At 47.3% G+C, this 27,053-nt stretch overlaps 2 protein-coding genes across 9 annotated transcripts in view; one reads left to right on the top strand and one right to left on the bottom strand.

Moving 5' to 3' along the window:
• COL2A1 (collagen type II alpha 1 chain) overlaps positions 1–17,061 on the bottom strand; it is a 99,389-nt gene extending 82,328 nt beyond the window's left edge. Inside the window, exons 1-8 of one of the 8 annotated variants that reach the window (XM_083427277.1) lie at positions 15,038–15,416; positions 10,907–11,113; positions 8,353–8,369; positions 7,534–7,566; positions 7,385–7,417; positions 7,234–7,287; positions 4,542–4,643; positions 979–1,056 (exon numbers count right to left, since the gene is read on the bottom strand). In XM_083427277.1, coding sequence (XP_083283403.1) covers positions 979–1,056; positions 4,542–4,643; positions 7,234–7,287; positions 7,385–7,417; positions 7,534–7,566; positions 8,353–8,369; positions 10,907–11,113; positions 15,038–15,131 — 618 coding nt within the window. In that variant the 5' untranslated portion in view covers positions 15,132–15,416. Of the gene's footprint in view, positions 1–978; positions 1,057–4,541; positions 4,644–7,233; positions 7,288–7,384; positions 7,418–7,533; positions 7,567–8,352; positions 8,370–10,903; positions 11,114–15,025; positions 15,417–15,604; positions 15,715–15,886; positions 16,266–16,559 lie in introns of those variants that run through there. The other 7 variants (XM_083427276.1, XM_083427281.1, XM_083427283.1 and 4 more) reach the window with 7 other exon arrangements.
• Positions 1–27,053, top strand: part of CSAD (cysteine sulfinic acid decarboxylase) — a 742,174-nt gene that overhangs the window by 57,429 nt on the left and 657,692 nt on the right. The gene's annotated exons all lie outside the window — the stretch shown is intronic.

The following is a 27,053-nucleotide window of genomic DNA, read 5'->3' as shown; positions in this document are numbered from 1 at the left end:
TCAGTGACACAGTATGGGAGGGGCCACAGGGCGGTTGCCCCAGGTGCAAATTTGTTAGGGGCGCAAAATTTAAGCACCTGGTGCTGCCTCACACTTTTGCCGCTGATGGCTTCTCCATGTGAACCAAGAAGTGACCTCTCTAGACAACGGAACAGCTCTTTTGTTACTTCCGTGGCTGTAATCTCCTGGGTGACGCAGATGCTGTTAGTATTCACATGCGTACTCCATCCATTTCCCTGCCTTCCACCCACCTCCTCTGCATGGGCCCCGGGCACTGGCAACCCATGTTATGCCACTGACTACAATTGCCAGGATTCTTCATGGAACATTATCCCATGGCAGCCAGCTGCCATAAAACCAATACACCAGATATATCTGGGGTGAGGAACCAATGGACCTCTACATCAGAAATTGCCAAACCAGAAGGCTTCCAGTGGCACCCCTGGGGCAGGTGCCCGAGACTTTGAGCTTTCATTTTTAAAAGAGCTCTAGCCCTTCGAGAAAGAAAGTTATGAGGTGAAATATGCAGGTACTTTCTAAGCAATTTCTGTGCAATGAAAATGGTGTAACTACCTTGTATATATTTCATGATACTGAGGAATGCTTCTGGTTGTTATTAGACAGCAACAGCATCTGTGTGTCTGTGTGTGTGTGTGTGTGTGTGTGTGTGTAAAAGAGAGAGAGAGAGATCTCCACAATCAGGGCCTGCAGGACTTTCCACGGTAAGCATAAGATTGCCAGGAGTGGCTACCTTGCTAATTTTGTGTTATGTCACACTCCCTCCGTGGCAGCCATTTTGTGTCTAGCGCCCACTAGTCTAAAAAGTTGGGCAACTCCCATTGTTGCTGATCATTGGCAGTGCTGGCTGGGTTGTAGTCCAACAATATCTGGAGAGTCACAGTATACCCACCCCTGCAATATACATTTGTCGCGCACACATGAGCTCAAACGACTAGGGGACTCTCCTGTGGCCCTTACCATTGGTCCTTGCATCACTCCCATCTGAGCGCCGCCTGCTTTCTCGTCAAATCCTCCAGCCATCTGAGCAGCAAAGTTCTGCAAAGATAAAGCACAGAGAGAACGTGGTCAGTTTCAGTGGAACGTGATGTGATTTGACGGAGAACATTCACACAATGAGGAATACAAGAAGTCTTTTGAAAAGTCCAGAGTTTCCCATAGTATCTGATGGGCAAGCATGCCCACATCACAGAGGAAGAAATTAGGGCAAGCTCGTTTTACATTTTTTTACTCTCCCTGGGGGACTATACCTCCAGACATAGGGTGATATTTTTAGGCGGAATTTCATCTGGACAGAAAAAGGAAGGGGGCTTTCTAAGAAGCAAGTTGTATTTTTTTGCCCACCCTATTATCAAGTCCTTGTTTTGGTGTTTTCCACGACAGTAAACAAGCGGGGGGTCTGCAAGGATAGAAATCAACTTTGTGATACACAAACTTTCCAACAAGTTATCAAAAGCACAAAACATTGTTCATTATATCTAGAGACAGGGTGTCTGGAACACAGAGCTACATCACTGAATCTAAACAATATTCAAGTGCACTTGGAATAATTAGAAAGTGTAGCTTAAAAATGGACACCAACAGGTCAAACTTAGCTCCAAAAAAGCTAAGTTTTTCTAAAGAGACATCACCTTGCCAGCAAAGGTCCGTATAGTTAAAGCTATGGTTTTCCCAGTAGTGATGTATGGAAGTGAGAGCTGGACCATAAAGAAGGCTGACTGCCAAAGAATGGATGCTTTTGAATTATGGTGCTGGAGGAGACTCTTGAGAGTCCCATGGACTGCAAGAAGATCAAACCTCTCCATTCTGAAGGAAATCAGCCCTGTGCTCACTGGAAGGACAGATCGTGAAGCTGAGGCTCCAATACTTTGGCCACCTCGTGAGAAGAGAAGACTCCCTGGAAAAGACCCTGATGTTGGGAAAGATGGAGGGCACAAGGAGAAGGGGACGACAGAGGACGAGATGGTTGGATAGTGTTCTCGAAGCTACCAGCATGAGTTTGACCAAACTGCAGGAGGCAGCGGAAGACAGGAGTGCCTGGCCTGCTCTGGTCCATGGGGTCACGAAGACTCGGACACGACTAAACAACTAAACAACAACAACAATGCATTCTGAGGAGAGCAGAACAACCCCATCAGATTTATTTATTAATCCTATTATGAAACCATTGAATACACCTCTGTACAAGGATGCATGTCCAAAGGCAGTGCCGGAGCGTATGCCCACCAGTTTGACCCAGTGGCGGAGCCGGGTGCAAGGTGCACAGCAGCTGAGGAGGGTGGATGGCAGTGTTGGCGCCCATTCTCTGCTCTCCTCCCCCGGGTCAGGCCTGACCCGGGGCCGAGCTGCAGCCGGGCACAAGTGCCCAGCCAAGCCTCAGCTCCTTCACACTCAGAGCCAGGCTCTGATGAAGGAGCCTGCTGCCCCCTCATGAAATTGTACTCAGAGCCACGGACCCCCATGGACACACCCCCCCACGCTACGCCTCTGTCCAAAGGTACAACCTCAAGATTAGTTACTCCCTAAAACATTTTAATTCTACCACCCTGTCCACAAAAGACTGAGGGGAATGGTACATGGAATTGGCGGAAATGACTGGCAGAATCCGAGACCAGGGAGAAGAGTCGGTGGAAGAAGATTGGAAGAAATTCAAAGTATATTTACAGAAATACTGCCCAGTATAGAATTAGATGTGCATAAGCCCTCTGATTTCTGTAGTCTTATGCATACCTATTTCCATACTCCATTGTGGGTCCAAAATACATTTGTAAATTTCTCCACAAAGCACCTTAAATTCATTCCTAGTTAATTACACCCAACTTGCCTCGCCAACTCTAGTTCTGAGGGCCATTAGGTGGCCTTTACTAGACCCAGAAGATTAATGGCTACACCAACCAGTTATGTCTATTTCAGGGAAATTTTTGGAACTGTAATTTTCAGCTGGGGAAGCCAGTTAGCAATGGGTTGCAGCGACAGTGTTGCTAGGGCTGAGCAGCCTGTTGAGAACACTGTCCATCTTGCATGAACTGAGAATGTATTGCTATGTGTTGGGGGGGGGGGCGGGGGAGTGGGCTGTATGCCAAGACCCTTCTAATTCCTAGATCCAGCGTTAAAATCTAAGGAAGGATTCAAATTGCTGGAATAGCCAGAAAAGTGTTTTTTTATATATATAATGGCCCTATAAATATAGGTCATTAAGGTATCAAAGGAAGTGGCTCTGTGCCAGACAAATAGGGAGGGGCTCCCTCAACTCACTATTTGTTAGAAAAGACAAAGGCCAGAATTGAGTTGTATAAGGGTAAGCTAGAACCTGGAGGAAGAAGCAGGCTGAAGCCTATGAAAGAAAGAGATGCCTGATTTCTGTGGCTATAGAGAAGCAAGACCCACTTGGGGTGTCAATGCTGTGAACCCCTCTATCATAGGCTCAGGTTGTACATATGTTTAAATAAAGCATGTGCCATAAGGCCCTTGTAACTATGGGACCGCCTCTCCTGGTCTGCCCCGCAGAGGACCTTAAGGTCCATGAATGACCATAGTTTAGAGGTCCTGGGCCCTAAGGAAGTCAGACTATCCTCCACCAGGGCCAGGGCCTTTTCAGTCATGGCTCCGACCCGGTGGAATGCTCTGTCCCATGAGACTAGGGCCCTTCAGGATTTAACCTCCTTCCGTCGGGCCTGTAAGACAGAGCAATTCCACCTGGCCTTTAATTTGAATTCAGCCTGATTTTTTCTCTTCCTTGCCCCTCCCCCTTTTATGAAGATCACCCGCTTTGAGACCCCACAGCTAATTCTCCCCTGGCCTCCTCGCTGGCCCACGTAGGACCAATTCAGCCAGCTAGCCCTGGGGATTATCTGATTTTTGAATTTTATTGTTAATAATGTTTTTATACTGTATTTTATGCTGCTATTATAATTAAGTGTTTTAAATTTGTTGTTAGCCACCCTGAGCCCAGTTCTTGAACCGGGAAGGGTGGGGTATAAATAAAAAATAAAAATAAAATAAAATAAAGACACTACAATCTCCACTGTACCTCATTCAAAAGGAAACACAAATGCCTGGGTAAATGCCTGGAACCCCATGAATCTCGCACCACTCAGAGATAGTGGTGGCGTTTCTCTAGAGAATACCCAACACTCCCTTGCAGATGACTTCTGGCAAAATAAGCTTGGCAGTGAAGAGTTAGACAGTGTTTCAAGGGATTCTGACTTGTTGCAGAAACGCATGTTATTGTGGGTATTTCCAGAGGACCCTCCCAGAACAAGGTTTGAAAACCACAACTCTAATGGCAAAAGAAGGCAATCTAGGCCATTGAAAACCCAGCAGTCTGTTGTATTCTGAATATGTGGCATTTTTTAGGTAGCATATTATGCATGCTGAACTGAATTAAGGCTTATTGCAGAGTTAGAACACCAGGAATTCTTGGTAGGTAGCACAGTGAAAGAGCTCTTTTCATTCTGTAACCACACATGAAATGTGTGTGTGTGTTTGTGTGTGGGGGGTGTGTGAATCAAGCAGATACTCACTCCACCAAGGCCAGGGGGACCTGGAGGTCCAGGAGGTCCAGGAGGCCCAGGGTTGCCAGGTGTACCAGGTTCGCCATCTCTGCCACGTGGTCCAGGAGCACCCTATTTTAAAAAAGGAAGAAAAACGCCCCAAGGAAGTCAGATCATAAACCACTATATCATCTCATCCAAGATTACACAGGGAAAATCATGTTTTAAAACAGCAATGGCACACGGTTCAATTAACCCTCATAATTGGTATCATGCATCTTATACAGTGGCGTAGCGTGGGTTGTCAGCACCCGGGGCAAGGCAAGTAATTTGCGCCCCCTACCCCCCAGATGTTGCGCCCGGTGCGGCCGGGCCCCCCTGCACCCCCCACGCTACGCCACTGATCTTATACAGTCCGAATCTAGACACGTCTACTCAAAAGTAAATCTCACCGAGTTGGCCTGAGGGTTCATAGAATTGTGGGCTTAAAATATTGCTAAGTCTTCTCTGTTAATTTCATCTGTGTATTAACAGCCCAGTCCAAATAACTGTTACGCTCACAAATGTAAAAATGCTCAGCAGTGATGCCAGTACATGCTACTGCTCTGCTTTAGCAATCTGTGGCCTGTGTATACTTATGATCGCACAACAATCAGATTTTCTAGGGGGGAAACCTATTTAGGATGCAGGAGATGGCCCTAATGGACCCTTCGGTTGTGTGCATTTGCATAAACTGCTTTGGGAAGCTCCTTTCTTCTTTAAAATTGAAAAAGACTGATTTTAGAAACTTCTAGTTTAAGCCCCTGCCCAATACACTGAATTCAAAGCTAGAGCCCCTCTCACTACCTGACAGGTGTCTCTCTCCTGCCTCTGCAGGAATATCTCCAGCAAGAGAGAGCCCACCTACCGAACCTGGAGCTGGTTCCACTGTCAGACTGCTGTGACCATTAGCAGAATCTACTCCCCTGTAACATAATCCTATTAGATTGCAGAGTGGTTTAACAGTCAATTGTTCTTCCCAGGGAACTCTGAGGATCTGTAGGCCCTGTGAGGTGAACAGGGGTCTCCTAGCACCCTGAACAAGCCACAGTTCCCATGATTCTTTGGGAGAAGCCTTGACTGTTTTAAAGTGGTATGATGCTGCTTTAAATGTATAGTGCAGATGTGTTCCTAGTCTTGCCCTTTGGGGCAGCAGAGAACAACCCTTTGCCTCCTTCTATGTGATTTCCACCCCCTCATCGCCTTTGCTGCCATCCTCTGAACCCATTTCCAATTTGTCTACCTCCTTCTTAAAGTACCCAACATTGGGTGCAGTCGTTTAGATGAGGCTGGCACAGAGCAAAGTTGAACTATTACTTCTCATGACCTGAAAACTATGGGCCTATTGAGTCACCCTAAAATACAAACATGTTCTCCGACCAAAAATGTGATGCGCACAGGGACTTGTTTCACATGCTGGGGATGGCCCTATCCATTCAACAGAGACAGCCAAGGAACAAAGATGTACAAAAGAATACTACAGCCCCGGACGCTCGACGAAAGGAACGCTTGACAAAGTGCTGCTCTGCGCATGCGCGAGGCGCGATTTAGCGCTTCTGTGCATGCGCAAGCAGCAAACCCGGAAGTAACCCATTCCAGTACTTCCGGGTTTGCCGCGGATGTTGGACGAAAAGGACCCTAAACGGGACAGACTCAAAACAAAGTACTACTGTACTTCCTCCCTAGGGTGGAGAGAAGAGGGGAAATTGTTCCGCCTTGCAGTGATGGAATGATCAGCATAGCACAATGCTGAATTCCTCCAAAAATATTTGCCTAGTTGCCTATGGTGAGCAAGCATTGTTTCCAGGTGACAAGGCAGAAAAGCTCTTATGAATTCAGAAACGAGTTCAGACCTTCGACGTACCACAAAGAGCCATCATAGTTGTCCGTGGGAAGTTGAGGCAGTAAAGCAACTGTGCGGGCATGCAACTTTTGCAGATTGGTTTACAAGACTGCACACAACAGCATGCTTTATTCTCACAGGTACAAATCTTATATTTAATACTCCAGGTACATTGCTCAGGGTGGCACTGACGATCCTCTCCCACCATGCTCCACTCCCGCCTCTCCCCCCAAAATTTTACCACCACAAAAACCTTATGAGGAATGCTAGACTGAATGATAGCAACTGGTCAAAGGTCAGGCAGTAAGTTTCATGGGTGAGGGGAACTTGAACCCAGTTCTTCCCAGTCCTAATCCAACACTAACCATTTCATCACTCATTCTCGTTTGAAAAAACACTGAAACCTTACTCCCTGACTCACCTAGGCACAAAAAAAACAGACTATTAAGTGCTCATCTTGTACCTTCTACAACTAACTTTCCAAAATCAACACTTTAATGTGTGTAAATCATCATCAAGATGCCCCTGACTTGAAGATATGACAGGTTTGATATTTTAAAAACTAGCAAAGCCAAGACTTGAGAATGGAAGTCAGGTGCTTTCAGTCGTGATGTACAATGCAATCCTATACATGTTTCCTGAAGAGTAAGTCCCATGGTGTACAAAGGGACTCGCTCCCTGGAACGCATGCATAGGACATAGCTGTCAACTTTTCCCTTTTCTTGCGAGGAATCCTATTTGGAATAAGGGAATTTCCCTTTAAAAAAGGGAAATGTTGACAGCTATGGCATAGGATCTCCATCTTAATCCTCTGCCCAATGTGTGAGAAGTTGGCATTACCTTCTCTCCTTTATCTCCGCGTTCTCCCCTTGGTCCTTGTTCACCTGAAGGTCCCTAAACCAGGTGGAGACAAGAGACTCAGTTAGATATTTTGGTGAACATTTTCCTCCAAAACATTAAAATATTGCAGCAGAGGAGCTCAGTTCCCTACCTGTGGTCCAGGGGGTCCTCTTGGTCCTACAACCTGGACAGGAAAGAGCGAGAAAGAGAGAAAGAAAAAGCTGGTTATGTTGGAAGCACATTTTGTTTTGACAGCATTCAAGGGATGAGGAAGGTGGACACAGAAAGTGTAGCACTTACATCTTTAATATCGCCAGGTTCTCCTTTTTGTCCCTGCAAAATGCAAAGTGTGCACAAGGTTTAACAGGACAACGGAACAAAACACCAAAGCCAGGCTTCCCCTACACACAAATGATGCCCTGTGTTCAACTCATGCACAATGTTGACATTCTATCTAGACTCCCTGCCTGAAACACTGTGCAACTGTAAGCAGGCCTGTGTACTTGAAAGGGGTAAAGAACATCTGGGCCCCAATTTTGCACAAGAGGTATGCATAAACTTAGCCTAAGTTTTGAATGGCCTTATTTAAGTCAATGGAAGTATTCATTGCTTTTAAGTTAAGGAAACATTTCGGCTTTTTCACTAGGTCTGGGATATGAGAACTGCCGTTCACATTTCATGCCCATGAGACAGCTCGGCTCTGCAATAATTCACAATAACCATCTGTTGCAGTAGCTCCACTGGCTTCTCCAGATTTCCTTCTGTTCTTCGCGGGGGACAGGAAATGAGGTACATTCTATATGCCAAATGAATGTGTGCAGCAAGGGACTGACAGCGCAGCCGACTTGACATGTTCCTGTGCCTTAGACAGCATCTCGATATGCAGAAATCAGCAGGCAAATCATTTTAGGACATCTTAAGCGGTAAGAATTATTGCCCTGTTAATGCCCTCCACTGATACGCCACCTTTTTAAGAAAAGCAAAGGCAAGAGTCGAAATACTGAAACTATGAAAGAAATCTACAGGTCAGATAGCTGTCAAAGGCAACAGGAGCTGACGCCACAAGTAAAATTTGGCACCCCCTGGGGGGCAATTAAATAAAGCATTCAGTTGCCTCACCTTGGGGCCAGGTTGCCCTGATAAGAAAAAACGGGGGGAGGGGAGAGAAAGAAAGCATTAGAACCATGTCGCCATAAATCTTATGAGCATTATACTACCTTCAGCCGTACGCATGAGATGCACACACTAAGACAAGGCGGGCAGGAAGATAAGGGAAGAGGCTCTGTGACTCGATGGTGGTGGTGAGGAGATGCTGTGCTTTTCTAAACCCATCCGCTGTGCTGGAGATACTGCTGCCCCAGGAAAATTATAGGCACAGGACTTTTACACTTGGAACGAAAGCCCCATGCAAAGTGGCAGAGCAGGAAAGCACAGGCGGAATAATAAGATTCCAAACCAATCGCTGCATGTTCAAAGCCATACTGCAGGAGCACTCAGTTTAATTCCATTTTGCCCCACTGGAATTAAGTGTTCTGTTTATCAAAGCAGCAGCAGCAGCGCACATTCGGCCATGATCCTGCACACAAGTACGCATGCCTAAGGCTGCAATCCTATGCAGACATATTTGGGACTAAGTCCTACAGAACTTAGTGGGAGTTTCTTCCAAACAAATGTGCCCAGGTTGCAGCTGCAAATCTCACTGAGAGATGTGAGACAGATTCCAAACCTAAGCTCACTTCCTTGGAAGAAAATCCTCACCGAAATTACGAATCAGTTGGACTCGTCGCCAATCAAGCATGATTAGGATCAATCTGTTAAGCCATCACAAATGTGCACAGAACAACAAGTTTTAGAGGAAAGCATGCTTTTCATGTTTTGTTTCATTTTTTTAAAAAAGGAAGAGTGACACAAAATGCAGAAGTTACAAGCCACATTCAGCTTAACAGCAAATAAACATTGCGGAAGGGACACAGTTAACTTTTGCAAGGCTCAACCCTTTACTCATTCCGGCTGCCTCACACTGTCATTTGTTTTACTTTTTGAAGCAGAGGAGCCTCAAAGGTAAAAGGGTTAAAAAAGGCCACTTCTAATTGTAACATGACTCCTGGGATAGAGCGAAGGCGGTCACATTACACACACATACAAAAAGAACACCGTTTTTGGAACCTGAAATAATGCTGGATTCTTTCCTTGCACCAACTAAAAATCACAGTCACTTTGCTAACCATGCCTCCTGGGCAGCACTTTTGAGACATAGCAAAGCACTATTAATCACCCCCAATATCTCAGGTATGAAAGCTGGCCCCCACCCCCTCGCTTCCTGACTGTCTATTTTCTCACAAGGCTAAATCTTGAGCTGCTGGTTCTTTTTATTTAAAAAATAAAATAAAATCTCAGAGTCCCTTAAGGCAGTAGCATCAAGGGGCTGCAAGAGTAGAGGGAGTAAAACGTGGTTGGGGGTGTATCTGCCAACATCTTCCATAGTTTTACACTGCAGCTGGTTCCCCAAAAATGAGGATAGTGTTTCACTCCTACTAGCTCCAAAGCCTACACTCTGCAAGAGGTTTTTTCACATCTCTGGCCAGCACATGAAATGGAAATGGCTGAAGAGCAATGCAGAATGGTTGCAATCCTGAAAAAGCAGGCATGCCAAAGTCACGTTGACATTAATGGGATTAAGAAACGCTCAAATTCCATTGTTTTCAGTAGGACTTGGGTGCATTATAACTGGGTGGGGGGGATGTACTGGAGGCACTTATTTTAAAGCACTATAATTTACCATCAACCTTCTTATTATCACTACTGTATTTAGCGTTCTCTGGATTGCACACAATAAAGTTTGTGCAAATCCCACTGATTTAAGTGGAGCTTTACATGCCCCTAATGTGTTTAGGATGGGACAAGTCACGTTTAAAAGACCCCATTAAGGGGGGAAAGGTTTAATTTGGTGGTTTAATGAGACCTTTCTCATCCGAGTGAAACTGTAAAGGAACTGTCCTTGTCCAGCTCACCCTGTAATTTCTGACACGGAAATCACAGCTAAACACGGTGCAGTTGGGGGGAAGACACAGTATCATATACTTAAGCACTGCAATGCTCTTCTCATTTCCTTCGTGCTCACAAAAATATATACAGCGATGGCAAGTGGGCCACAGAAAAGCTTGATTCAAGGCTGCATGTCTGAGGATCTGGTACTTTACCAGACCAGCCTTTTAAAAATAAAAATAAACCATTTATCTGGTCACTTCTAAGGAGTGAAACTTTTCTCCAGGGGACCAGACAGGAAATGCTCTGTAAAGTGGCAGATTTTTTTTCTCCTTTTAGCCCATCAGTGTGTCACAAACACAGAGACACTCTGCTAAGTAAACAACTGTGGGCTACCTATTTTATGGGCTTGCTTACATGGACAAGTTAATCTTTTGTCAATACTGCTACCCATCTAAGTTCCTTCACGTAAACTATGACTCAAATAAGATAAGACGTATTTTCTGCACATGAAACTGCTTTACCAACTATGAGAAGTAGCCTTTCCTAGCAGTTGCCATGGATGCTGCAGAGCTTTTTGTGGTTTGCATCCATGGCCTTTAGGAAACACCCCCCCCCTTTTTTTTTTTTTTTGCTGTTATCTCTCAAGTAATTTATTTATATGGAATGGAAATAAATAAATTACGACCACTGGTGGCAGGCTGGTCAGTTGGGCAGGTGGGGCAACACTCTCCGAAGCCTATCTCAGGGTTGGGACAGTCTCTCGGTTCTTCGCAGATTATGTCGTCGCAGAGGATAGTCCCGGTATCACAGACACAGATCCGGCAGGGCTCAGGTTTCCACACATCTTTATCACTATACCTCTGCCCACTCTGTACACAGCTGCCTGCCTCCTCTGTGCCAGAAGGGGAGGGAAAGAGCAGGGTAGGGGGACAAAAGAGTCAAAAAAAGGGAAAAGGGAAAAAGAACCAGAAAGGAGGGGAGAGAGAAAGAAACAGGGTCATAACATCAGCATTGGTTATAGCAATCCTAAATAATGAACACAAAGGTGGCCTCTTCTGATCCAGACTGGCTCCATTCAAGGACATCTGTCCATCTTCCCCAGATTTATGATATTTTGGCAGTGTTATCCAGAAGCAAAAAAAAGGGGGGGGGCTTAGTAATGTGCTCTCTCTCTCTCTCTCACACACACACACATACAAACACACAAAGACCCCTCAGTTCTCACAATGTTGGTTTGAGAGCCTTTACCAGGACACTACAGAACAGGGATGGGGAGCCTGTGACCTTCTCAACAGCCCAAACTAGCATGGCCCCTTATGGTGATAAAGGATGATGGGAGTCGTAGTCCAACAATGTCTGTAGGCCCAGGGGCTCTTCTGCACCCCTGCTGTAGAATCATGGAGGTTTTCCTCCTATAAGATCTCTGGAGCTCCAGGCAGGACATAGCTTTACTTTGCTTGCTCCTCACAACAAACCCTTTGTGAGGTAATTCTCAGTGAGGTAAGGGCTAGGCAAGGGTCATAGCTACTCGCCCCCTAGTTGCCTCTCTGAGAGATGAACAGGATTTTGAACCTGGCTCTGTCGCAGAGTGAAACACTCTGCCCGCTGTGCCACTCTGCCTGGATGCACAGCGTGTGGAATGCCACTTTCAGAGAGGGCATCTGGCAAATTCTAGGCCCAATTCTGCCTCGGCCTCAACTTCAGCGCATCTTTTAACAGTTGTCATACACACCTCTGTCCACAGCAGCAAGAATGCTGAATTGGCAGATGATGGGGATGCAGAGGAGAACAAGTGTCCCAAACAAAAAAAAATCTGGTGTTTAAAAAGTCTCCCGAAGGCCTACATGCTTGAGCCTGGTCTGGCACTACTAGCTCTGCAGCTTGAATTCTTGGGTGCACTTCTGGTGTGCAAGAAATTCAAACCGATCAGCCATTTCTTAGTCAGAACAGCGTTATACTAGGCCACATAGTCGATTCAGGTTTGTAACCTCTGGCCAAAATGGAAACTGCCGCCACCTGGCAATCGTGGGGAAGGGGTGAGGATAGAGACCCTTTTAAAATGCTTCTCATCTGGGACACAGACAGCAGAGTGCGCCCAAGAAAGAGCAACGACCCTATCTGACTCTCTGTATGTGCAGAAGAGGACTAAAGCTGTTTTTCCAATTAAAAAGGAGCGAGTGGTTTAGGTTTTTTTAAGCAGCAGTAGACAAAATTGATGTGAGATCTTGAAGTTGGCAAGGGGGGGTGCATTTTGGAACTGCAAGGCACGAGTAATAGATGGCAGAAACCCCGGTGCTCTAATCAGAAGAACTGACCATGTTTATCCCCCATTAGGAGACTTAAATAGAAATGATCGTGGTAGGGAAGAGGTCACTAGAAACCCATTAAAAATGTGCCCCTTTGGCACATGCTTTCCTCTTCCCCACCCCCACCCCCCACTTTCTAAAACACATCCTAGTGAAGGCTTGACAGCACCAGCAAAATGACAGGGGGCTTATTGTGCCCTGAGCAGGGGGAGCCTGCAGGAGCCCAAGGGACCCACGCACTCATGAATGGGGCTTTTCTCGAGTGCACACAGAGCGCGATTCACATGGCTCAGTTAGGGACTAGTTTAAATAAATATGGGCAGCATTTCAGCATCTGGAAGCTATTGCCGCCAAAGGCAAACAAATGTTCATAGAGCGGGAATTGAGCTCGCTCCCTGACCTGGGAGCACACTTTAAAAATAAAATAAAAGACATAAATACAAGGCGAGACTCCCAAAAGGCGTGCTAAGGTAACAGTGAGTGAAAAAGCAACGCTATAGGCAAATCCACTCTCTCCTTAGCTCATAAGAATGCAACAATAGGTCCTTTTTAAAAAGGTGAAGGGCGATATCTGCGCTCCCTTACTTGCCCACACACCTCTGAAATTCAACGCTTGACCTGAAATCGCTGGACACAATGAAGGGGAAATGGATGTGCTAAGCTGCACTGCTGTGCAGTCAGGCCAGCTGATCACAATTGTCTAAACTTTAAACAGAAGCAAGGGTACCTGACTGACATAACACAGCACCTACCAAAGAGATGGTCAAGGACAACTCTCCACAGGGCACCCCAGCTCATGGCTGAACCCAGAACCCTTCCTAGGGGAGGCTGGTCATGGGGCAGAGCCTTACCAGTAATCTTCTCACAGAGGATGAATGGGGAAAAAACCAGAACTGGTGACACCACCGCTGCTTGGCTGCCCCTAGCAGGTACACGGCCCCACCTCCCGCAACTGGCCCTTTCTGCTACTAACTTGGAAAACTCAACTGCAGAGATTTGCTCCACATGAGCAAAAAGGAATTCAACTCCTTGGCCTCCCCCTGTCTTTTCCCCCCTTCTTTTTCTGGAAGCTCGAGCTGAGAAAAATAAAGCATGGCCTGTGATCCAAAGCAAGAGGCCTCCCTCCACCCTCACCCTGCTTTTCGAGCTCTATTCCCTGCAATTGATTTACAGTCTGGAGCATACGGAGGCAGGCGTGGAATTCGAGCAATAGGGAACCTACCCAAAGAAATGAGCTTTTTTTAAAAAAAGGAAAAAAAGTTCTTTCTACCTAATAAAGTTTCCGTCTTCCATCCCTGAATAATATCCCAGACAACAAAAGCTTTCTGGGTAGGGGGGGAGGGACAGCCCTGACTGTATGGTTGCAGTCTTTCGTAGTATCACATTTTGCGATTATTTTGTAATTCATTAGAATATATATATATTCTAATATATATATGCAATGTGAATGGGGGGAGCAGGGAAAGGACATTGCCACAAGGAAGAAACTACTGTATCTTCCACCACCTAATTTAAGAGAAACCATTTTTTCCCTGGGTTTAAATTTTGCATGCATGTGCTGTTCATGCATATATTGGGGGGGGGGGAGGTAGGAGAGGGGGAGAGAGATGGAGAGAACAGAGCAAACTAGACTGATGTGTCTCTGGAATGCTTTGCACCCTTCAGGTGGCCTCTTGAGTTGGGGGGGGGATTTTCCCTTCTGCTCCTTTCAACAACAACAAAAAAATCTGTTAGCTATCAAATTCCCTGGGATCTCCATCTGCACCTTACTCCACATCCCTAACTGAATTGGGGGAGGGAGCAAAAGGGGAGGACAGATTTTTTCTGCACAAAGATCTTTCTTTGTAAAAAAAAGAGAAAAAAAGGGGGGGAGAGAAGGCAAAGAGTCTTGCTTGTCTAACCCCAATGTTCTCTTTTGTCTGGATCCCCTTTTGAACCCATCGCCACCACATTCAGTTAACTCTTTCGCGGCCACCACAGGCAGAAAGTGCATTTCCACCACTTTCGGGTGAGCTCTGTCTTTCTGACTTAGGGGGGTTGTGGGGGATAGAGTCCTGGGTGGAATATAATGGTTTGGCCGGCTCTTTAAGTAACCTTATCCCCCACCCTGAAAGGCCAATGGCAGAAGAAATGGGAAAACCCTGGGATTGTGGTAAGCGGAGCTCTCTTCTCGACCAAGCAGGCACCACAGTGCAGCCTCCCCCTCAACAGGCATACCAGTATCTCATACCAAAGGAGATGATGGAGAGAAGCTTTTTATGGGAAGGAAAGAATCTGGTGAGCAAAGGAGAGAAATCCAAGCACAGGAAGGCCAACTCGGAACAGAAAGTTTAATTGTGCAAACCCTCAAACTCTCGGTCTTTGCTCCAGATCTTTCTTTTTAAACACCTCTCCCCTCCCTGTTATTTCCCCACCTCATCCGGATAGGTTTTCTTTTCGCCCTCTTTCAGAAGGAGGAGCAGCAGCAGGAGAAGAAGAAGAAGATGGAGAAGAAGAACGGTGCAACTTACGTATATCCTCATCCTGACATTTGACAACTGCTAATAAAATGACTTGCGTGGCTGCTAGGAGCACTAGAGTCCTTGAATCCACAAAGCTGAACATGTCTAAATGTTAGACATGCAGGACCTTTGCGGGGAGGAGGGAGGTGATGGTGGTGGTGGAGGAGGAAAAGGTGGTGATGGTAGTTCCCCCAGTGGCTACCGAGCCTTCATGCAGCCGATCCTCCCTTTTCTTTGGAAACAGCAGGAGAATCCAAAGTCCCCCCCGGAGGCCCAGCAGAAAGTCCCTCTGCTGCTGCCGTCGTGTGCTCCGGGCTGAGGCACCGCGGCTTTATGCTCCCCTCTGCCTTCTAGCAGCCAGCGTATATGCCCAGGTCCCCGTCCCCCCCCCCCTGCCCCCCAGCTGAGCTGTAACCTGAGCCCCGAGCCTTGTCCCCGACGGTAGAGACCCCTCCCCTCCTGGCCCATCTCAAGTGCAGCAGGAGCCCTGCAAGCCAAAACGGGTGGCAACCGGGTGAGAGGGAGGGAGGGGTCTGTGGCTCCTTCCCCCCGCCCTCGAAACACCCATCTCGATACCTCGACGGCGGGCGGATCCGAAGTGAATCAGTCCCGCCACCGTGGGACTGCAAGTTGCAGAGCGCTCCCGGGTCGCTCCGCTTCTCCACGCGCAAGAGCCGGCTGCTTCTGGACTTTGGTCTACTGCGCTAAGCTCCTTTCCCGCCGCCTGGGAAGAAGCAGGGGCCAGGATGAGTCCCCCCCCCCCCCGGGGTGGGGAGGGGGGGTCCGGGAAAAAGCCACGCAAACGGAGCCATGATCAATGAGGGGCCTCGGGGAACACCGGCGGCTGCGCCTCCGCACCTGCTCCAGAGTTTGCAGCCGGTCCGGTTTCACTTCGAATTCTCCCAGACGGCGCAGCTCCCCGGCTTTTCCGCCAACGAGGAGTGCGGGGAACACCTGCCGCCTTCGTGGTCTAGGTTTTCTAACGCCTAACTACACAAATACACCCCGTTTTCCAGCCCGCCCACCCCCAGTGGTTTCACCCCCAGCTTCCAATTGCACCGTTGCTCTCTTCGCTCTCACAATTCGGCGCTGATTCGCGCTATTTCCTTTTCCTCGCGTCGCTTTGCAAACTATACGGATCCGGTTCCAACCCTCTCCTCCTTTCCATCGACCCTTCCCACTCTGCCTTTCTCGGGATTTTTACGCGCACACACAACGTGCATGGTGGCTTTCTGGCCTAAAGGTAAAGATCGCTTTTAAAGGATCAGGTCCCGGGGCAAAGATCCCGGGACAACTCTTCCCACCAGAAGCAGGAATTCAGCTTGAAGACAACGCATTGCAGCGCCGCGACTGCATGGCGACGGGTGGAAGAGTTGTGCCTCTGGCAACGAACCCTAGGCCAGACAGGCGGATACAGTGTATTCTTCTTATTCTTATCGTTGTTGCCGCTGTTAAGGCAGCAGGGCAGGTTGCAAGCAATTTAAAAATCAGGGTTAAAAGAAATCACAGTCATGGAAATAGGGTGGCTTACTCCCTTAAGACTACAGGATCTGCCCCCATTCATTCTCTGCCCCCGCTCTTTAAAAGTTTGATGGCAATCCTCTTGAGTTCATTGGAACGGACACAGGATTCCACCGTTAAAGCGCAACGCTAGACAAGGGGCCTCGTGCCTTGATTCCGGCGTCCGATTATTGATCGATTCCCCAGCCCAGCCCGCCTCTTCCTTCTTTTCCCCCGCCCCGGTACTCGAATCTCCTGGGGCAGGAAAAAAAGGAGGAGAGGTGTGCAAGTCTGGCGGGTGGAGGAGGAAAAGACGGCGCAAAAGCACGCGCCACACCCCTATGCGTGGGTTTACTCGGAAGTAAGTCCCTCTGAGAAAGGGGCTTACTCTCGAGGAAGCCCGCGCAGGATCGCACCAGCCCTGCAAGTGCGTACTTAAGAAGCGTGCGCCGCGCCCTGCTTTCGGTGGCGTCGCCGCGCAAATGCCCTAACAGGGCGCAGCCGCCAAGGGAAGCTTTGTTTCCCCAAAGCGAGCCCGGAATCCCCTTGCGCACGTGGCTGGCGCGTAGGGATCCAATGAGAGCGCTCCAAAAGAGACCCGCCTTTGCGGATGGAGGGAAGATTCCCTCGTTAGGAAATGCTGAGTGAATAGGTCAGTGGTTTTCAGCCAGTGTGCCGTGGTATCCTGGGGTGCCTTGAATGGTGGGCATGGGTGCCACGGGCAACACTGGCCTCTGTCCCTCTTTCCTCCCATCCTTGCCCTGATGCCCTCTGCTGTCTCTGCCTCCCAAAGGCTTGCACAGCTGTTAGATGCAGCCACCTGGCTACAAGCTCCCCAGGCAAATGGTGCCCCATAGGGTAGTGTGAGGAGGCCCAGGGGATTCCCAAGGAGAGGGGATAAAGGAGGCTGAAGGAACACTCCACTGAGGGTGGAGGTGGGGGGCTGCCAGCTCTGCAGACAAGGGGTGACATAACTGGGCTCCTGAGCCCTACAGGGGTGCCGCAGGAAGAATGTACAGTGGTACCTTGGGTTAAGAACCGCCCAGGCTTGCACCCAGCAAAGGTCACTTTGGTGCTGCTGCTAATGCTGTGGTTTGACTTAACCCTCAGAGGCACGCTCCATTACCTCTCTAGACAGACGGATGCCAACAACCTATTCCAAAGGTTTTCAACCTTTTTGAGTCCACAGCTTCCTTGACCAACTACAGCGGTACCTCGGGTTACATACGCTTCAGGTTACATACGCTTCAGGTTTCAGACTCCGCTAACCCAGAAATAGTACCTCGGGTTAAGAACTTTGCTTCAGGATGAGAACAGAAATCGTGCTCCGGCGGCGCGGCGGCAGCGGAAGGCCCCATTAGTTAAAGTGGTATCTCAGGTTAAGAACAGTTTCAGGATAAGAATGGACCTCCGGAACGAATTAAGTTCTTAACCCGAGATACCACTGTAATGTCTATGAATTACAAAAATGACATGGTACAATTCCCATAAAGATGCCACCAAACGCAGGTTCACGATGGTTAGTGATTCCACAGACCCTCTTAATGTGGTAATGATAATAACAAACTCATTCTCGGAGGGCTTATCCTAATGTAGCCAAAGCAGCGGCACAAGAGGGCAGTGACAGCAGACTTGGGGGAACCCCAAGCTTTGCAAAAAGAACAGAACAACTTTGTGGAGGGACTCTAAAGAAGGGAGAGAACAAAAAACAACCCAGGGGGCACACAGAGTGCTGTCTTAACTGTTGAGAGCATGGAGGATGGTGTATAATAAGCAGCGCTTTTCTTCTAGAATAAAAAGTGCCCTTGAGTACCCCCAGAAAAAAATACTTTCAAATTGTTATGTACTGAAGTTCTCACCCTGGGCCAGCAGGGGGATACTGTAGATAGTTTTCACTCAGGTCCACATATGCAAATAAGGGGTCGAAAGTGACGTTCAGTGATTGGATAGTTACAGAAAATGGTTACTGTTGCGTTCTAGTGGAGCTCAATATAAGCAGGCTGGCTGAACCCTTCAGTTCAGTTCTTTTCTGGCCTGTGAATAAACAAGAGCTGTTTGAAGAATCGCTGTGTCGTCTGATATGTTCACCTACAACTTAACACAAATTGTCAATGCTATGCACACTATGCCCAGGGAGTGGGGAGGTCTTTCCTATCACATCTTTTTGGCAAGTGTAAAACACTAGCAACACTAAGCCAACTAAGTCATACAGCAGGCCCACTGAACTTAATGGATTTAATTCCACTGATTTTAATAGGTCTACTCTGTGACTAACACTGGAAATCACCTAATGCATTTATTTTGATCTAGCAGCAGAATACACTGTTCCATTATTCTTACAGGCCAAAGGGACACTTTCAACCCAGAAAAAAAGATGGTTTCATGCCTATCAGCACCACAGCACTCAGCAATGTGCAAATACTCCCATATATGCTGATCAGATCAAAATAATAGCCAGTCCACTGCTGCCTAGAAGCTGTGCCGTCTAACCTGGAAGTCATGCTCCCTAATATGCAATGTACTGTTGCTGGCTGTGGGCTTGTTCCATTGTTTTGGAAGCACACTCTGCACATGCCCAGAAGCGCTCTCCCTTACACATAACTACAAATTCCAGAGCAGAGTCCAGAATTAATGGGTGGTTCCAGAGGTGGTGAGCACAGCCTGATATTAAGCTGCAGACTCATGAAATCAAAATTTCTGATACCTGTGGTGGGGGCTGCCAGATTGGATACAAAAGGGCTGAGCAGTTCATTATGGATCCAGGGGCATGTTGCTGTTGTTTAGTCATTTAGTCATGTCCGACTCTTCGTGACCCCATGGACCGGAGCACGCCAGGCACTCCTGTCTTCCACTGCCTCCCGCAGTTTGGTCAAACTCATGCTGGTAGCTTCCAGAACACTGTCCAACCATCTCGTCCTTCATCGTCCCCTTCTCCTTGTGCCCTCCATCTTTCCCAACATCAGGGTCTTTTCCAGGGAGTCTTCTCTTCTCATGAGGTGGCCAAAGTATTGGAGCCTCAGCTTCACAATCTGTCCTTCCAGTGAGCACTCAGGGCTGATTTCCTGAAGAATGGAGAGGTTTGATCTTCTTGCAGTCCATGGGACTCTCAAGAGTCTCCTCCAGCACCATAATTCAAAAGCATCAATTCTTCGGCGATCAGCCTTCTTTATGGTCCAGCTCTCACTTCCATACATCACTACTGGGAAAACCATAGCTTTAACTATACGGACTTTTGTTGGCAAGGTGATGCCTCTGCACAAAAGTTTGCATCTGCCTTGTGGCCCTCAAGAGATTGCATAGAAAGGAATGCAGCTCCGAGGCTGGGACAGATTCCCTACCGCTGACCTAAAGTGTATAGCTTTTTAAAAAAAGGCTGGGGCAGAAAAAATAATAATAACAGCTTTGCTCCTTGTTTTCTAGCAACTGACCTAAAAACAAGCTAACAAAACAAACCAGGCCATTTTTTCTCTGGCGAGTTGGCAGACATGGGCCCCTGTCCAGAACTCACTGAGAGATGCCCTCTTGCCAAGTTCAGCTTTCTCAGATTGACCTGAGTCAATCTCTGCTATCAGCGTGTGCGTGTTGGCACAGGGCTTGTCCGCACCTGAATCTAACGTGCGCTCGAAGTAGTTTGCATTCAAATCGGATGGGTTGTGGGAAAACGCATCAAACAGCAGCACACCACAAGAAACTCCGGGATAGATATGGATGGTGGCTTAATGTCATGTATATTCAGCATCAAACACCAGGGGTGGGAGCACACTGGAGCCAAAGTTAAAAGGTATTTATTTAGTTTCCGACCCTCTCTCACAGCGTCGGAAGTGAGCAAAGCCCTCTGGTTCCAGAATTTGGAGCTGGCCGTCTCCTTGCCAGGGGCGTCATGAGTTAAATGGGGACATCTTAATGACAGGCTGCAAGGGATGATAAAAATAGGAGGCCCAAACCACACATTGGCTTGATGTCCTATCAAAGGCAGCTGCACTCAGCAAGTGCTATGGTTATTTCTAAGCCTTGGCAGAACAGCTCGCTTGTTTAAATTCAGTGCGGCAAGAAGATCCATCTAGCTGTGTGCAGAAGAATGGGATGGCTTTGCTGCTGGTTTATTGATAGGGCACATTTTTAGCATCCACGACCAAACATGGGCGAAGCAGCACACTGGTCTTTTTTATGACAAGCCCTGCGGGTTATTTCTGGTGAAGGTTCGCACCACTCCATAGCAACGTTTGCCCACAAGCACACACTTCAGCTTTTCATGAGTTGCTCTTTCTCTCTCTCTCTCTCTCTCTCTCTCTCTCTCTCTCTTTTCCTTTGGCCAGTTCAGAGCCTGCCTCAAAGATACTTCCACTGTCTGCAGTAGGCAAGCAACAAAGTCATCCCTTTGTCCTCCATTTTGCAGATCTGGACTGAATGGAATGCAGGACTCTGAATAATGTGCTTTGTGGCAATGGCTTCCAGAGGTGGCGGAAGGGTGAGTGCGTGCAAATCCCTCTCCTGCTAACAAAGAATGAGATATTATTTAAACTTCTAGAAAAAACCCAGTGTGAGGGTTTCCGAGCACAATTCAAAGTGTTGGTGCTGACCTTTAAAGCCCTAAACGGCCTCGGCCCAGTATACCTGAAGGAGCGTCTCCACCCCCATTATTCAGCCTGGACACTGAGGTCCAGCGCTGAGGGCCTTCTGGCGGTTCCCTCACTGCGAGAAGTGAGGTTACAGGGAACCAGGGAGAGGGCCTTCTCGGTAGTGGCGCCCGCCCTGTGGAACGCCCTCCCATCAGATGTCAAAGAGAAAAATAACTAGTAAACTTTTAGAAGACATCTAAAGGGAGCCCTGTTTAGAGAAGCTTTTAATGTTTAATAGGTTATTGTCTTTTAGTGTTTTGTTGGAGGCCACCCAGAGTGGCTGGGGGGACCCAGACAGATGGGAGGGGTATAAATAATAAATTATTATTATTATTATTATTATTATTATTATTATTATTGCCAGCTACTTTACCAACCCCCTGGTGGTTGTGTGCCTTTCAAGCACCTGGGCCTGCAGAGGTTAGCAGGTGACAGTGCTTATTTCTATGCTGCAGAAAGCTTCACCTGTTGACATTTGCAGATCCGCATGTGGTGCAATTTCTATTATTATTATTATTATTATTATTATTATTATTATTATTATTATTATTTTCTATTTCCCATCTGGCAGCTTCCAACAAAATATTAAAACACAAAAAATTCAAACATTTAAAACTCCCCTGTGCCTTCAGATGTTGTTTAAAATCCAGATAGATGTTTATTTCCTTGACATCTGATGGGAGGGTGTTCCACAGGGTGGGTGCCACTACCGAGAAGGCCCTCTGCCTGGTTCCCTATAACTTCACTTCTTAGGGAAGTCTTTAATGTTTGATATTTTACCGCTTTTTAAATATTCTGTTGGGAGCCACCCATAGTGGCTAGGGAAACCCAGCCAGATGGGTGGGGTATAAATAATAAATTATTATTATTATTATTATTATTATTATTATTATTATTATTATTATTACCACCAGAATCCAAATCCAAACTCCTCTACTGGGAGAAAATGCAAAAGCAGGATATTGCCTATGGTATCATCTTTGTTTTAGGAAAGTAGTTGGGAAAACAATGTATCGAATGGGATGCATTATACGGCTTGCAAAAATGAGTACAGTGGTACCTCGGGTTAAGTACTTAATTCGTTCCGGAGGTCCATTCTTAACCTGAAGCACCACTTTAGCTAATGGGGCCTCCTGCTGCCGCTGCGCCGCCGGAGCACGATTTCTGTTCTCATCCTGAAGCAAAGTACTTAACCCAAGGTACTATTTCTGGGTTAGCGGAGTCTGTAACCTGAAGCGTATGTAACCTGAAGTGTATGTAACCCGAGGTACCATTGTATATGTGCATGATGGTCAACAGATTGAGGCTGAATCCCTACAAGAAACAAGTACTGTTTCTGGGGTTCAGGGGGCGGGCAGGTGTGGGGGATACCTTGGTCCTGAATGGGGTAACTGTGTCACTAAAGGACCAGGTGTGCAGCCTGGGAGTCCTTTTGGACTCACAGGTGTCCATGCAGGGACAGGTCAGTTCTGTGTCCAAGGCAGCTCTCTACCAGCTCCTTCTGGTATGCTAGCTGAGACCCCACCCACGAGGTTGGGCGGGGGGTGCGGCTCGCCCTGGGTGTCATCCCTGAGGGGGTGACAAAATGGCACACCACCGGGGCGCGGCACGTACCATGGGGCCTGGCCTGAGCTATGTGTCTCTCCTGGGAGTGATGCAGTAGCTCAGGGCCCCGTGCTGCCTGAAATGGCAGCGTGGGGCTTGCATCTGCCAGGCGGACTCCATGGGCACCTCGCTGTGCTGACCCCCTGGGCAGATCGCCACAGCGCCCCCATGCGCGTATTGCTCCGCCCCCGCCGCTCTGGATGCCGGAGCAGCTAGCTACGCCTCTGACACTACCTGCCTGTGCGCCAGTGTGCTACATGCTTTTGGTTATCTCCCGCTTGGACTTCTGCAACACGCTCTATGTGGGGCTATCTTTGAAGTTGAATCGGAAACTACAACTAATCCAGAATGTGGCTGCCAGACTGTTGACTGGGAGTGGCTGCCGGGAATGTATAACACCGATCCTAAAAGATCAATATTGGCCCCCAGTACATGTCTAAGCGCAATTCAAAGTGTTGGTGCTGACCTTTAAAACCCTACATGGCTTCAGCCCTGTATACCTGAAGGAGCAACTCCACCAACATTGTTCAGCCCGCACACCGAGATCCAGGTCTGAGGGCTTTATCACTACCCGGAGGAGTCTCAAAGCGGCTAACATTCTCCTTTCCCTTCCTCCCCCACAACAAACACTCTGTGAGGTGAGTGAGGCTGAGAGACTTCAAAGAAGTGTGACTAGCCCAAGGTCGCCAGCTGCATGTGGAGGAGCGGAGATGCGAACCCGGTTCACCAGATTACGAGTCCACCGCTCTTAACCACTATACCACACTGGCGAACCAAGCCCACCTGAGGCAGGTGAACTGCATGCAGTAGCAGCACTCCTTCCCACTTGGGCTGCTTCTTCGCTCCAAAACATAAACACATGTTTTCAAGGTGGTAGGTTTAAAAAATAAAAGGCAAGTGACACAAGATCTACCCACCAGGGAAGAATGGCAGATGAAGTTGATGGATTACATGGAACTGGCGGAAATGCAGTGGCGTAGCGTGGGTTGTCAGCACCCGGGGCAAGGCAAGTAATTTGCGCCCCCCCCCCGCTGCATTGTTCCTCCCCCAGATAGTCCCTCGCTCTCTCTCCGCACCGCACCGCACGCCTGGCACCCTCCCCTCCACAGTGGGCGGCGACCCGGCGGCTCGGATCGGATTCGCACAGCCAGCACTGCAGTGAGAGAGAGAGAGTGAGCCAGGTAGGGGCAGAGAGCTGCGAGTGCGAGCGCGCCCCCCCCGATGTTGCGCCCACTGCGGCCGGCCCCCCCTGACCCCCATGCTACGCCACTGCGGAAATGACTGGCAGAATCCGAGACCAGGGAGAAGAGTCGGTGGAAGAAGATTGGAAAAAATTTAAAGCCTGTCTACAAAAACATTGTAAAATTAATGAATGTTAGAAGGATGCTGGAATGAAGTTATATGGTTTTAGCAGAAATGTAATAAAGACTTAAGTAAAAGTGGATTGATAATGGGATAAAATGAAAAATTTAAGGTTAGATTGTTAAGGTAAACTATAGAACAAAAATTGGGTAAGATGGAAAGAATTTGCTGAAATAGTTAATTGAAATAGAATACAAAAAAGGGAGGTGTGAGGAGGTTGATGAACCAAGTTAATGAAAGGTAAAGATATGGAATATTGGATGTGTGTGTTTAATGTATTGTTTTGTTTTGTTTTTTCATTTTTCTCTTTTTTTCCCTTCTTTTTGTACTGTTGTAGTGTTTTTTTTATTGTAACTGTAATGTATGTTTTGTTAAATTTATATTGTCTCCTTTTCTTTCTTTTTCTTTTTTCTGTAATTTCCAAACCTCTAATAAACATTTAAAAAAATAAAATAAAATAAAAGGCAAGCTTTCTTCAAGGCCTAGTGAGGGTACCGAGCCAGCTAAGGGCAGCTGCAGTCTTTCATTGGCGGCGGCAGCCTAACACAGTACAGCACATTGAACACTGTTAAGGGATAAAGCGAAAACCTGGAGAGACATCATGTGTCTTTGGCCAGTTTCTGCTGAGTGGGTGGCAGCAGCCAGAAGCTGGGTGTTTGGTCTGTCGGCTTGTTTGCCCAACAGCATCCGAGGAGCAGAATAGTAGGAGCAGTCTATCTGTCAGTGTTGCCTTGGAGTTTGGGAAGCCATCTTCTTCAAGCTCTGCACCATTACCAATCATTCCCTGTAGGGGTCAGTCCAGGGTAGCTGCTGTTTCTACTTCTTAATTTTGTTTTTCACTTCATCATGACCTATTATATATCTATATCAAACATAGGTTATTGTCCCAGACCACTGTTTTTTTAAAAATGGTGTGGTACTGGGCTGTCCCATGTGTACAACATCTAGTTATGGCACCAGATGTTGGAAAGGGAAGTGCCACCTTATTTGAGTTTTGAGCGATGCTTCCTTATGGTGCAAAAAGGAGTATATCAGACCAAACTGCATACAAGAATGCAGGGGTTAGGAGAAATGTCCATAACAATCTGTAAAGCTTTTTCTGCGGACTTAAAAAAACTGATGTAGATATGGGGGTGAATTGCATATCAAACTGGAAAAATTAGAAACCGGCTAAAAACAGTGCTTTTTTTCTTAAAAAAATGTTTAGGGGTACTCTCATTTTCCTACTCATATTGAAATACTGCCCCTCAAGGAGGCCAAACTTAGATTCACAAAATGTTTAGTGGTATGTGTATCCCTGCGTCCCCCCAGAAAAAAAGCACTGGATTCATCCATTTCTACCATCTGGTTTCTCCCATATCATCTGCATCTGCTCTTAATACATGCATGCAATTTGGTTTGTCCCAGCTATTCTTGCCCAGTAATTCTTACAGCTTCCTTAGAAACTAGTAAAGGTAAAGGGACCCCTGACCATTAAGTCCAGTCGTGGCCGACTCTGGGGTTGCGGCGCTCATCTCGCTTTATTGGCCGAGGGAGCGTACAGCTTCCGGGTCATGTGGCCAGCATGACTAAGCCGCTTCTGGCGAACCAGAGCAGCGCACGGAAACACAGTTTACCTTCCTGCCAGAGTGGTACCTATTTATCTACTTGCACTTTGACGTGCTTTCGAACTGCTAGGTTGGCAGGAGCAGGGACCGAGCAATGGAAGCTCACCCCGTTGCGGGGATTCGAACTGCTGACCTTCTGATTGGCAAGCCCTAGGCTCTGTGGTTTAACCCATAGCGCCCTTCCTTAGAAACTAGGCTCTTAGTAATATTTATTTTTGAAGAGGTAATGGTTCCTTTACTGCCTCACAGTCCTAGCAAAGAAACAGCCCTCAGGCAACCCAGCCTAGGTTTTGTCTAGATGATGTAAAGCCATTTAGAAAACACAGATATTTCTTTCCCAAGGGGAGTTCTGAAGAGGGTTTCTTTCCCCCCAAAATTGACCTGAACGAATGTGATTTTTTTAAATAGAAAAAGGTTGATGGCTCAGAAATTGTGAGTGTGTGAGAGAAAATGTAGCAAGTAGCATTTTTAATGGGAATGTACTTCTGGGCATCATTAAACAGACTCTGACCTTTGCAGGGGGGTCAACTTGAATAAAATATTGTGGGAGCTCAGGTAAGGCCTGCCCTGAATGATTGATCACATGACACAGTGCACACACACTATTTGAATGGGAATTTCCGTCAACTTTGTGGGGGACCGGACGCCTCAAATATTTTATTGTGGTGGCTGAAGCCCCCACAATCCCTAGGAGTTGGTTTGAACCAGAGCAGGACCAGATACACACAAAAAAGTAAAGCACCCATAAACCACGAAACTACACAGTAATAAATGCTTTCTTTATCAATCTTAGCAATCTAGAGATTGTGAAGGCATTGATTTTTGAACAATTTATGTTTGTGCTCCAGGGGTTCTGTGCATTTCTTGACAAACGTTTTTCCGGGAGAGGGAGGCCCTTTCGAAATATTATGCCTACATAGATTTAAAAAGGAAAATAAATCTGAACGCTGGTATAAAGGCAAGATCCCACAGCTCCAAGCCGCTGTGGGAAAATGCATGAGCCTCAGACCTTTGCCCCTGCTTAAGAAAGATGAAAGCAGACTGAAAAAGAATGTGCTTCCCAGCTCCTCCTTCCGTTGGGTCTGCTCCGAGCTCTCGCTCACCTTTGGGAACCTTGGGGGGAGGGCATGTGCCCATCTGGGATGGATCTGGTATTAATGATGAAAGCCATAAAACACGGAGGGTGCCTAAAAATGCACATGATGTTTCCTGTGTACCCTGCGCAGTAGCAGAACATCAGCTGCACAAAGTGATTTGCAGCACATTGGTGGGATCTGCTTGTCTCAGCAAGTCATAAGCCACCAGGCAACTGAGGCCAGGTGGCCTCTGGGG

Source organism: Podarcis tiliguerta (genome assembly GCF_965153285.1).
Source record: "Podarcis tiliguerta genome assembly, chromosome: 2".
In the NCBI taxonomy this organism is placed as follows: Eukaryota; Metazoa; Chordata; class Lepidosauria; order Squamata; family Lacertidae; genus Podarcis; species Podarcis tiliguerta.
Note: the sequence above shows the minus strand (reverse complement) of the source record. Positions and strands in the feature narration are given on the sequence as shown.